General features: G+C 36.9%; 4 protein-coding genes across 4 annotated transcripts; 1 reads left to right on the top strand and 3 right to left on the bottom strand.

Annotated features, from left to right (window-relative positions):
* Positions 1 to 23: 23 nt before the first annotated feature.
* Positions 24 to 3898, bottom strand: LOC130496728 (uncharacterized). Its single transcript, XM_056989073.1, has 3 exons — positions 3669 to 3898; positions 3286 to 3457; positions 24 to 3203 (listed from the first exon to the last, which is right to left on the bottom strand). Exons 1-3 carry the CDS (start codon positions 3780 to 3782, stop codon positions 211 to 213), a joined length of 3279 nt encoding a protein of 1092 aa, XP_056845053.1. The 5' UTR covers positions 3783 to 3898; the 3' UTR covers positions 24 to 210.
* A 97-nt stretch (positions 3899 to 3995) lies between these two features.
* On the top strand, positions 3996 to 5021 carry LOC130495960 (DNA-directed RNA polymerase subunit 10-like protein). Its single transcript, XM_056987636.1, has 4 exons — positions 3996 to 4152; positions 4272 to 4330; positions 4547 to 4641; positions 4727 to 5021. Exons 1-4 carry the CDS (start codon positions 4117 to 4119, stop codon positions 4750 to 4752), a joined length of 216 nt encoding a protein of 71 aa, XP_056843616.1. The 5' UTR covers positions 3996 to 4116; the 3' UTR covers positions 4753 to 5021.
* A 220-nt stretch (positions 5022 to 5241) lies between these two features.
* LOC108810876 (anthocyanidin reductase-like) lies at positions 5242 to 6887 on the bottom strand. Its single transcript, XM_018582952.2, has 6 exons — positions 6711 to 6887; positions 6475 to 6641; positions 6185 to 6385; positions 5929 to 6088; positions 5572 to 5785; positions 5242 to 5471 (listed from the first exon to the last, which is right to left on the bottom strand). Exons 1-6 carry the CDS (start codon positions 6844 to 6846, stop codon positions 5333 to 5335), a joined length of 1017 nt encoding a protein of 338 aa, XP_018438454.2. The 5' UTR covers positions 6847 to 6887; the 3' UTR covers positions 5242 to 5332.
* A 483-nt stretch (positions 6888 to 7370) lies between these two features.
* On the bottom strand, positions 7371 to 8589 carry LOC108827954 (probable transcription factor At1g61730). The gene has a single exon (XM_056988014.1). The coding sequence runs from the start codon at positions 8516 to 8518 to the stop codon at positions 7526 to 7528; it is 993 nt and encodes a 330-aa protein (XP_056843994.1). The 5' UTR covers positions 8519 to 8589; the 3' UTR covers positions 7371 to 7525.
* Between the last annotated feature and the right edge of the window lie 3157 nt (positions 8590 to 11746).

The following is an 11746-nucleotide window of genomic DNA, read 5'->3' as shown; positions in this document are numbered from 1 at the left end:
ATGCTGTTGTACTGGAAGCTAGATAAATCTAATAATATCTGTTAAAATTCATCTTAACAAAAAAAAATGATCTCTTACAAGTGTAAGAGTCTTCTTTGTAGTTCCATAAAAAAAGTTATGTTTACTAAAAAAGTCTGACTCTGATAAAACTCTCAAAACAACATTGAGGTTATGTTACAAAATCCAACTAAAATGGAGAGTTGATCAAATTCACGCAAGAGCATTTAGCTTCTTTTCATAGAGTTTTGCTCTTCGAAGTGCATCTAATGCCTCAGCTTGCTTCCCTGAACGTTTCAGGGTCACAGCTTTTATCTTCTCTGCTTTGATGCGTTCTTCCAATTGACTTCTCTCCTGGTTACCATCACTCTCCTTGGCTGGACTCGGTTTCACTGGTTTTACAGCAGCTTGTGCTGTGTCTGGCTTACTCGCCGACGTATTCACAGAACTGTCTAGTCCGATAGCTTTGAGGGCGGACAAGAGTTGAGGGTCGAGAAAATCTTCCACTGCTACATCCTCCACCGGTTCTGCTTTCGAGGATGTTGAATCCTCTAGCTGAGCTTCAAGTGTTTTGGCAATTTCAAACTCAGCTTCAGCTTCTTCCATTTTACCTTCCCTACGAAGCTTCATGGCTTGACGTTTGTGGCTTAGCGACTCTTGCTGCAGTTTAAAACGGTCACGACTAGACATTGGCTTCGGGCTATTCTCTTTCTCTCGTACAACAGGAGGTTGCGTTGCAGAAACCAAAGCCTCTCGTCCGAGTTTTTCAGGAGAAGGGTTTTCTCCTTCCTCTAGTCTCCTCTCCAACAATTTGGCTTGTTGCAATGCCTCTTTAGCTTCGCTTATCTTTCCTTCTTTCTTCAGAGCAAGTGCCTTTCTCTTATGAGCCAGTATATCTTGTTTAAGCGTGTTCTGAGGAGATGTATTTTGAACAGAAACTGATTCAAAACTACCAGGTGTTTGAGACTTCTCACCAGTCAGCAAATCCATCATACTTGGTTGCTGCTGGCCCGATTGAGATACAACTCTACTTTCACTCATCCCATCAGATTTAGCAGGGGAGATAAAGTCTCCTAACAAATCAACGTCCATGTAGTTTGTAGGATTGATGGTAGGTGCTGAGACTTTCTTCTCAAAAGCATCACCCATTGGCTCATCCTTGGGGGTCTCCATTTCAGCTAGTTGTGCTTCCAAAACTTTGGCCTTACTGTATACTCCATCAGCCTCTCCGTTTTTCCCTTGACGCTTCAAGGCAAGTGCTTTCCTTTTCAAGTCCAGCAGTTCTCTCTGGATTTGTCCCTTGCTTTTAGCTGCTACCCGTGGACCAGTAGATTGCAAAGAGCTAGAGGCAGCTTCTTGTCTCTTTGGTTCTTCATCCTCCCATCCCAAATTCTTGAGAGTAGACAATAGTGCTGGATCCTTCATATCATTTTCTGTAACGCTATCATCTTCTTCTACATTCATCCCACTATCAGTGGTTGTTTTCTTTAGCTGGTTACCGTCAGTAGTAAGATTATTGCCTGACTCAATCTCTACCAACTGGGCTTCCAGTATTTTAGTCTGTTTCTGAACTTCCTCTGCTTCATCAACATTACCATGACGCCTCAAAGTTAAAGCCTTTCTTTTCAGCCCTAAGAGTTCTCTTTGTATTTCACCTTTGCTTCTTCTTGGTTTGCTACTAACTGCTTCAACTCTTCCTGATGAATCACCCGCATGATTATTATCTTCATCGTTCCAGCCTAAGCTCTTAAGCATCGAGAGGTAACCCGGATCATTTAACTCCTCATCTTTGACATCTACCTCTCCATCATCATCCAGAGAACTTACAGAGATATCAGGCATATCGTTTCCAAGATCTCTTCTTTCACGAATAGCCTTTCCTGCTGCTGCAGCTAACTTTGACGTATTGTCCAGCTCTTCTAGCTGCTCTTGGAGAACCTCTCCTTTCTTCAGTTCCTCTTCAGCTTCGTTGACCTTCCCTTCCCTTTTCAAAGTAAGCGCTTTCTTTTTCACTGCAAGAAGCTCTCTCTGGATTGCTAGCCTGCTTCTTGGAGGATGTTTCATGCTCGTGTCCTTCTCTGCCCTAGTTTGTGGGGATGTATCAGCAGACTCTAGTTCTCTCTCAAGCAATTTTGCCTTCTTCAGTGTAGCCAAGGCCTCGGCAGCGTTTCCAGCTCGTTTTAGAGTAAGAGCTTCTCTTTTCAATGTCTGAATTTCAGCTAAACGTTCTTCTCTGTTGTTAGGAGAAGATTGAGTGTGGACATTCTCACGGTGTCCAGGATCCTCGGTCCAACCCAAAGATTTCAACGCAGCAGCAATAGCTGGATCCTCCATATCTTGATCAGTGACATCAAATTCACCATCAACTCCAATATCATCTACACTTCCCACAAGGTTACCAATGTCATCAAAATCATGGCTTCCCTCATAATGAGCTAACAGATCATCTTCTTTGTCATCATCCATGCTGTTGATAAGCGCGGACAGCTCATCATCAGATTCATCAGCCCCACCCAAAAGTTCCTGCTCTTCAATCTCCCTTTCCAAAACTTTAGCTCTTTTCAGCTCCTCTTTAGCTTCTGCAAGCTTCCCTTCACGTTTAAGCGCAAGCGCCTTCTTCTTGATGGCAATAACCTGACTCTTGTCGATTCCCCCTCCACTCTTCTGCTGGTTAGTCTTCCTTCCAGGGATCTCACGGAGAAGAGACGAAAACTCTCCCTCCAGACTCACAGTAGCTGGTTTCTTATCTTCATCATCAGACCAACCGAGATCCCTCAGCTCAGCTGCCAAATCATCCTTACGTGGAGGCTGCTTTTGTGATCTGCTAGATTCTTTAGTAGCAGCCTTGTTCTGCGTCTCGGCAACATCTCGCAAGGACAGTGCCCTTTTACGGTCCTTCCTCAAGGATATCTCAAGGGCGTCTGCCTGTCTCTCAAGCTCCTTCCCTCTCTTAAAGGCTTTCAGAGCTTCTTCAGACTTGCCTTGTTGTTTAAGCACTCTGTACTTATTCTTCTCTTCCACCGCTTGTTTACGCAACTCTTCAGGAGTAGCAGCAGCGTCCAACTCCATAGCTTTGTTACTACTGCTGCTTCCCATATCTTTAGATGTAACCGATTCGGATGAAGAAGATACATCAGCATCAGATCCAAGAATCTCACTGAGAACATCATCCTCATTCTTTACGGTCCTTTTAGATGATCCACCTCCTGATCAAACACACAAGCCTATTTTAGACCAAAACCAAATGTAAAACGCAAGTTTCCATCAAATGAGATTGGTAGGTTATACCTTTTGCAGCAGCTCTGTTTTTGTAGCCATGACGCAACTCAAAGCGAGCAGCTTCTTCAAGTGTCTTACAAGGATCACATATACGGACAGGTGTGTCCCCTTGTCCACGTAGGGACATTCGCTGCTGGGTGCAGCTACCACAGAACAAGCCCCCACATCTCCGGCAATGATGCTGTTAAAACAAAAACACATACTCTCTCACTTACAAAAAAAACATACAAAAACACAAATCTTGAGCAAATTAATGGACAGATCATTCAGTTAAGTCTACGATTAAAAAGATCCTAACTTTCAATCAAAACTAGATCCATAAGACTGAGTCCGTGAAGATCTCGAGGCAAGTATTGAATTGATCGAAAAACGAAGAGTAAAGAGAGAAAGACCTTGCGATTGATGAAGGTAAATTGAGAAGAGCATCCTTGACAATGAGAAGCATCGACGACCCAACTGTTTCCTCTCAGAGATGGCTTCGCCGGCAACCCGATCTTCTCCAACATTTTCTTGGAAAGCTACAAAGATCGATGCTTCAAAAGTAAAGGTCGTCGTCGAGGAGTAGAGATCACTTGAGATTGAACAAGACAACCTTTTTTTTTTCTTTTCTCCTCTCTATCTATTTTTCAGAAATTAAATTGTAAATCTCTTTCCTCTTTTATTCTTTTCTCCTTAACTATACGGTGTCGTTTTGAGGATACGGTGCCGTTTAATGTAAATACGTCCAGATATAATACCATAGACGCGAAAACTCACTAACGCAAGAGCGAAAGAGAAAACCCTAAAAAAAGAAGAAGAAATCGCAAGAGCGGCGACACAAGAGCTCTAGTTCGTGGCACGATGATCATTCCAGTTCGTTGCTTTACTTGTGGAAAGGTTTCTCCTTTTTTTTATTTCGATGATTCGTTTATATTTGAGGCAAATTTGATAGTCTTTATAGGTTGTAATATTTCTCTATTTATGATTAAAGTTTTGAGCTTTATGATTCTTATAAGGTGATTGGAAACAAATGGGACACATACCTTGATCTTCTCCAGGCTGATTACACCGAAGGGTAACCCCTTTTGTATTCCCTCATTGATACTTTTGTGTGAAAAAAAAAGAGTGTCTGCTTATGACCGAAAGCAAGATGTTCTGTTGTTTACATTTCTAGTTGAATCTTTATCCCCCTATGCGTTAAGCTACAAGATGATTTTTACGTTCTCAAATTAACATTTTGATGAGTTGCGAATTATCTTCTTTTTTCTTTTTTTGGTTGTGGAATATGCAGGGATGCTCTTGATGCGATTGGTTTAGTCCGTTACTGCTGCAGGCGTATGCTTATGACTCACGTCGATCTTATTGAAAAGCTTCTTAACTACAACAGTAATATCTCCTCCCTTTCTTTTTGGCCTTTCTTTGATTTTTCTTTTCCTGATTAATTTTGCTTTTTTCTTTTCCTTAATTGCAGCTCTCGAGAAATCTGATGCCAATTAAAAGATTGCTATTACCAATAACAGATGAGCAAGAGCAATAGTGAAGTCTTTACCTATGAATGATGATGTCTACTTTTCTTTTGTTCGGGTTTATAGGAACTTGGGGTCTAGTTTGGATGGATTACTTTTTGAGCCACAAGTAAATCTCGAGCTCTCTTCTGTTGATGATCTGCTTTTCATAATTAGTCTACTGATACTGGCATACTGTTTTAAGATCATAAATGCATAAGGTTTTACATTTCTAAGAATTCAGTCTACAATCTTAATCAATCGTTCAATTGTACGAAGCAAATCCTCTCATGTCTGTACATTCTTTAAGATGGTCACAAAACATAGTCGTATAATAATCACAACACTGCATATAAAGATAAACACTTCCAAGTTCAAAAACAAAGAGGCAACGGTATAAGGTATAAACAGCTTGAAACTTATCCACACATAAATTTTATTAACAATCCACAAACTTCGCAAGTATATATTGTGTGTAAATAGACATAAAATAAACCAACATATTATTTAAAGCCATTTATAGGAATCATATTTATAGGAATCATTTTACAGCACAGGAAAATCAAGATTCTTTAGGCCCATGGGTTTGACCGAAAGTACTCCATCATCTCATCATACATCTCATTGATCCCAAAGTCAAATCGAAAGCCTTCGTTGATGAGCTTTTCCGAGGATAGCTTCAGTTTCGCACTTGATAAGCACTCTTCAAATCTGCCAAATTTCACAACCCAAAAAGAAAAAACTGATGAGAAAAAATGAGAAACCATTTTCAATTAAAAATTTGCAATTTCTGTGGGAGCTAAATGCTTACTCTGACAAAACATTGTACTCAGGATATCTTTGTCTGAGAAAATCCGCAAGCTCTGGAATATCTGTGTTGTGAGAACAACAAATGTAGCGACCAGAAGCTGTTTCTTTCTCCGCAAGAAACAGATGGGCACGAGCTAGGTCTTCCACGTGGATGAACGAAATGGAGCCAGATAGCTTCTGCATTTCCTTGAAAGCAGTCAGATGCATTTCTTTCTCTAACAAAAAAAAAACCATCATCTTGTCTGTCAAACTTTAACAGTATCATCAAATTAAAAAAATCATGTTAACATGATGTAAAAACGGTTTTTTTTTGGTGAATAAAATTTAAAATTTATTCAAAAAAAAAATATTTTTTTACTGGTAATCAAAGACATGGAGAGACATAAACTGCTGGGAGGATCATCGAGGAGAGAGTTTCCAGCTATGAGTGCTGGAACAACGGTAACGAGATCGATTTTATTCTCTTCAGCAAATTGATAAGCAGCCTTTTCCGCTAACACCTTTGAGATTGGGTAACCCTAGAAAAATATATAACAGAGAGATGAAGTAAGTGAACTTGGTAAGGAAAGAAAAAAAAAACATATCTTGCGTAGCAAGCAAGGAAGTGTAATTACCCAGTTAAACGGCTTCTCCTTTCTGAGAAAATCAATATCAGACCAGTTCTCTTCGGTCATCACAAGTCCAGGTCCTGGAAGATTGTTGATAGAAACCGCAGCAGCTGAAGAAGTGTAGATCACGCGCTTGACTGAGTTGGAGTTTAAGCAAGATTTCAACACGTTGATCACTCCTTGTATAGCTGGATTGATCATGTCTCTCTGTTCATTTGAAAACACCAAACACGATCATCTGGAAATGTTTCTTTTTTTTTAGAGTAACAATAAAATATGTTAAAAAAAGATCAGACCTCGGGATCTTGAGATGTAAAGCTGATTGGTGTTGCGACATGGAAAACATATTCACAGCCAGAGATTGGTGAATTGAAACTCCCTTCATCGGTCAAGTCCGCCTTGAAGATGTTAAGGTTCCCTTGCTCTTGAATTAGCCTTAGGGTTGCCATTTTCTTCACATTTTCTGCAAAAAATTTAGAACAAAGAGTCTCACTAAACATTCAAAAACAGAGACAAGAAAGAAAGATAGAACCTGGATCTCTAACGGTGGTGTTAACTTCGTAGCCATTTCGAAGCAAACGGTCGATGAGAATAGAGGCCAAGTTTCCTGTGCCACCGATGACACAAGCCTTCTTAGTTGCGGTGGTCTGATCAGTGATTGTTGTCATCTGATATATTTATAAATTCTTAACGCCACAGAAATTGATATTTTTTTGTTATGAGAGGTTAAGATCTTGAGACTTGCTTACTATATAGGAAGTAAAAATAAGCTTGTAATAGTCACTCTGCTCATTTGGTACAACCATTGATCAAAAGACCTTTTAGAGGGTAAGCACGTGACGCAACTAACTTTGTTTACCTTCTTCCTCTTCCTAAATTCTCACCTACGAATCAAAACAAGACTCATTGACTTGCAGATTTGTTATCATTTAACTAAAAGTTATCACAAGATTTTTTGTAACAAAAGAGTTTTGCAGAACAAACCCATTTGATTAAACATAAATTGCTAGATTCTTGTTCATATTACTCAAACCAAACTGATAACTACATTCATAAAAATACGGAACTGAAAGAACCAAACATCAGGACCATAGCTAGGATCTTGTTCATAGTTCACCAAATTGCCTTAGGCTTGACACTTGACAGTAATTCTTTTTAATGTGTTTGTATATTATAAGCAACAAATCCAATATAGAGAGTTTCATATGAGAGAAAGCCATCAAAATAAACCAGAAAATTACATAGTAAGTAGAGATCATAAAGAAGAAAAAGTAAATCCTAAGTTCAAAAAACACAACAAAGAAGCATAGACATTGGGCATTTGAAAACCAGATCAAATCTATCATCCTAATGGCTTCTGTTCTTAGATGCTTCAGCGATCATAGATGTCACATCACGCAAAATCTCAGTCTTGTGCAACACAAACTCAATCTCCTTAGCCTGCAACATCTTAACCTTCTCTTCAACTTTCTTCCTACTCTCAACCGGAACTAACCTCCACCTCTGTCTCACATAACTCTCATCCACACCGAAACCCGCAATCCCTCGAACGAGAAACGACTTCTCAAACCAATCAAACCTCTCATCACCTCCATTGGGAGGAGAAGAAGCAAAAGACAGCTCTTTCTTGGTCCTCTTTTTCGAGGAAACGCCGCCGTTGGACTTAACAGCAGACTCAAGACCCATCCCATCAGGTCCCCAAATAAACTTACACAATCTGTAAGACTTGTGTTCATGAGGCTTGGTGAAACAAGGCTTCTTCTCTTTACCCATGTACTTCTTCTTCAAACTCCTCAGCTTATCCATGAACTGGTTCTTGCTAACCTCAAAGCTGATGGACTTCTTGATGTAATCGAAGTAAGCATTGGTGTCGTCGTAAGGAGAGTTCCCCGTGTCCTTCTTGAAATCGATCATCCCTTGCAACACAGCGATCTCGTCTTCTTCCGTCCATAGTCTGTGAAACGCGGCAGGCTTCTTCTCCTTCTTGGCTCGCTTCGAGTTCGTCTCCTTTGAAGTCACTTCGCTGGGACGCTTGGTCCCGGATTTGTTGGTTGGCGGCGGCGGAGGCTTCTGATTCTTGGACTTTGCGGCGATGTCGGATTCGGAATCGGTCTCGGTTTCGGATCCGGAGTGTGAATCGGAGGTTTTAGCTGGGATGGCGGTTGTGACGGCGGAGGAGGAGGAAGGAGGTTTGGGTTGGTCTTCTTCTGATGAAGATGAAGAATCGTTAACTTCTTCTTCTTGTTCTTCTTCTTCGCCAGCGGAAGAGTCGAGTTCTTCGTCGTCGTCGCTTGAAGATGCGGCTGGGGGGTTTTCTAAAGGGTTGTGTTTCTTCGTCATTGGGAATGTTCAAAGTGCGGAGGAGCAGCGCTTTTTAGGGTTTGTGGGTGAGACGGCAAGGGGGGTTGAGTTTAAAAGTGTTCGATGTCTTTCAGTAGTTACCTTTTTTTTATGATTTTTTTACCTCCTAGGACACACACTTCCTGCTGGCCAGACACTTTACCCATAGTTATTGTCTTTCATGCCCTTAAACTAACTCACCTAACCACACTACTAACTAGAGAAAACTAACCATGATTCAGTTATTTTAATATATTTTTTCTTTTATCCACAAATACACAGAATATAGTTTCTCTCTCCATTGTTGATTTCAAATCGAAGATCCACTTTCCCTTTTCCAACATCTAAACCCTAATTTCAATCTTTCTCCAAACTCAGATTTACCTTAGATTTTAATTACGATGATTCTAATTTCAATCACTTTTCCAATTTCGTAAACTCTAATTACGATGATTGACTATCATCCTCTTTCTGCCGTCGAATAACAAGAAGAAATCAGAGGCATACAACATGAAGAAATCTGGTGTAGTCGTTGGTGCTAGAGCTGCTTGGATTCTCTTAGAGTTGATGGAGTAGCTGCTTGGTGAAAGTTTGCTAATTTTGTTGGGATTGAGAGAGCACTTTGAAGAGTATCATCTGTGCAGTTCCCATGAGTAAAGATGTTCACAGAGTCTCTTTTGTCCAAATTCACCGATGTAAGCTACTACGTTCTTGAAAAGGTTGTGCTTTTATAAGTGTGTAAAACATATAATTTAATTTGTTTAGATGTGGAATTTGAGAAAGTTTGGTATGTTTTTTAGTGTGGTTGTGGTAGTCTTTTAAAATGGATAATTTACAGAGGCTTTGTTTTTCTTTGGAATTTGTTCTTCGTAGAATGATAAACCTTTGAAAGGTTTTTGTTCTCGTATATTTTTTTTTGTACATGAACACATTTTTCTATCCACATTTTTCATGTCCACACATTTTACATAATATTTTTAAAATATATAAAATATATATGAAAGTGGATCTTAAAATGTAGATAAAAAGAAATTACAATCTATTGTGAAATTATATTTTTTTATATATATATTAATTTTTAAAGAAAAGCAAATAAAAACATTTGATAGGATGAATAATAATAAAAAATTTTAAAAAAAAAAAATAAATAACGGCTACAAAGACATCTGACTTTTCTACAAAGACATAAAAAGCAAATTAAAATGTGAACTCTGTACGAGTCAATATTTTCTCTGTTCATATTTCTGTATCCATGTCCACAATCTAGTCATAATGTTTAAGAGAAAAAACCATTAAAAGCACAACTTCCGATCTCTTTAAACAAGATTTATTCACAAGAAATGTTTTTTTTCTAAGTTTCTTTAACTATGAACAGAAAACAACTTTTGTGTCAGAGATTTTTATTTAATTTTTTTTTTCACTTTTTTCATCCATCCATGTCCACGTCTTTTTTGTTTACATATTTTTTACATGTTCAGATTTTTTTCGTCCACATTTTATATACATGCATTCTTATATATATATATATATATATATATATATATATATATATGAAAATGGATCTTAAAATGTAGAAGATAAAAAGTTATAGCTTATTATATCAAAATTATTTATTTCATACTTTAGTTTTTGAAAACAATCACATAAAAAAACAAAAAGAAAATTGGTCCCCACAAAATAGAAAGCATTTAAAAAAAAAGCTAACTAGCCTTGAGTTTCCTTAACCAAGCGAAAAGGGTAGTTGTGTACAAACACACAGAGTGAAAGAGGATAATGTGTGCCTCCAGCAACAAGTGTCTTATTACGACAAAAAAAAGAAAAATGTGTCTCTTAAGGTAACTCACTCTTTTTTTATCGACTAGTAGTTTACCTATTAACGGGTTTCCTTTTTTTTTTTTTTCAACTGCAATATTTTATTTAAATAATAAAATGTAACACATTACAATGGAAATATAGAAAACAATACAATACAATCAAATACAAACAACTATTTACGGGTTTCCTTTTCCATTTTTTTGCTTACGTTTAGGATTTTAATTTTAGTTTGTATTATTGGTTTTTAACATTTATGACTTATAATCCATTTAAAAGTCCAAAATGGACAAGGAAACAAATGGTTGAAAGTCCAACGATTCAATTATAAAAATGGCCCAAAATTAAACATTGTTGAAAAACTTTAAAATAAAGTTTTAGCCCAACGTGTATGAATAGCCAAGTATGCTTAGAGCACCACCAACGATTAAAAACTCATTTGGGTTTTCCAAAAAGCAAAATATTCAGTTTTTAATAGAATTTAATTAGTTAATTAAATTTAACTTTTCTTTCTACAACTAAACCAGTAAAGAGAAGATAAAAGGGATGTTTTTGAGAGGTTCTTAAGACATTATAACAATTATAAATTGAATACATTATAATAATTTATTAATTTTTTATTTTTAATAATTTTGTAATTTATATTGTAATAATATGTTGATTCATTTTAAATAATATTATGTTATTTTCATTATACATCTGATTTTGGATACCAAATGTTACGGTAATATTGATTGAGTCAGTGCCGTCCCGAAATATTTAGTGGCCTAAAACTTATTCATAAATAGTGGCTTATGTTATTTATCAACATATATTATATATCTAATACTTTTTAAAAGAATACATACTAGTATTTTTGTTTATTTCTGTATCAAAATATTACGTGAATATCAGACTAGTAATTGATTCTTTCTATATAATATTTAGTGTTTTCAACAAATAAAACATTGCATTTTAGTAATTATTTGAAACATTAAATAACAAAAATAGAAACAAAAGAAATAACAAAATAAATTGTCCAAAAACAAAAGATAAATACAATGTCAAAATGAAATAAAGGGGAAACGTTCGAAAGTCTAAGAAAAAAAACACAATACATGAAAGAAAATACTTGAAATAAAAAGTCCAAAACTATTTTTTTCTAACCACTCAATGATAATAATACTTTGAAAATGTGGTCTCAAAAGTTTAATTTTTTTTTGTGGCCTAAAACTCTCGCTTCATCCGTCTTATGGAAGGTAAGGCCCTTGATTGAGTGTATTTGTGAAAAATGGTAGCCAATATGTAATATTTTATGGCTACAGTATAACTCCTAAAGTAATTAGATATATTTGATTTATTAAAGTAATAAAAGTATTATATGGTAGCTAACATGTAGTATTTTATAATTATAGTAGTACCTTTAATAAATCAAAT

This window comes from Raphanus sativus, chromosome 6, assembly GCF_000801105.2.
Source record: "Raphanus sativus cultivar WK10039 chromosome 6, ASM80110v3, whole genome shotgun sequence".
Lineage (NCBI taxonomy): Eukaryota > Viridiplantae > Streptophyta > Magnoliopsida > Brassicales > Brassicaceae > Raphanus > Raphanus sativus.
The sequence above is the reverse complement of the archived record's forward strand: the minus strand, read 5'-3'. Positions and strand labels throughout refer to the sequence as shown.

What these genes read in the sequence shown, in the direction of transcription:
- LOC130495960 (XM_056987636.1), top strand. Translation starts at nt 4,117, where the DNA reads ATGATCATTCCAGTTCGTTGCTTTACTTGTGGAAAG. An exon ending in GTTGCTTTACTTGTGGAAAG is followed by an intron (nt 4,153 to 4,271) that starts GTTTCTCCTTTT and finishes GATTCTTATAAG; the next exon opens with GTGATTGGAAACAAATGGGA. An exon ending in AAAGCTTCTTAACTACAACA is followed by an intron (nt 4,642 to 4,726) that starts GTAATATCTCCT and finishes CCTTAATTGCAG; the next exon opens with CTCTCGAGAAATCTGATGCC.
- LOC108810876 (XM_018582952.2), bottom strand. Translation starts at nt 6,846, where the DNA reads ATGACAACAATCACTGATCAGACCACCGCAACTAAGAAGGCTTGTGTC. An exon ending in CACCACCGTTAGAGATCCAG is followed by an intron (nt 6,642 to 6,710) that starts GTTCTATCTTTC and finishes AATTTTTTGCAG; the next exon opens with AAAATGTGAAGAAAATGGCA. An exon ending in CTCCATGTCTTTGATTACCA is followed by an intron (nt 5,786 to 5,928) that starts GTAAAAAAATAT and finishes TTTTTTTGTTAG; the next exon opens with AGAAAGAAATGCATCTGACT.
- LOC130496728 (XM_056989073.1), bottom strand. Translation starts at nt 3,782, where the DNA reads ATGTTGGAGAAGATCGGGTTGCCGGCGAAGCCATCTCTGAGAGGAAAC. An exon ending in TTACCTTCATCAATCGCAAG is followed by an intron (nt 3,458 to 3,668) that starts GTCTTTCTCTCT and finishes TTGTTTTAACAG; the next exon opens with CATCATTGCCGGAGATGTGG. An exon ending in AAACAGAGCTGCTGCAAAAG is followed by an intron (nt 3,204 to 3,285) that starts GTATAACCTACC and finishes GTGTTTGATCAG; the next exon opens with GAGGTGGATCATCTAAAAGG.
- LOC108827954 (XM_056988014.1), bottom strand. Translation starts at nt 8,518, where the DNA reads ATGACGAAGAAACACAACCCTTTAGAAAACCCCCCAGCCGCATCTTCA.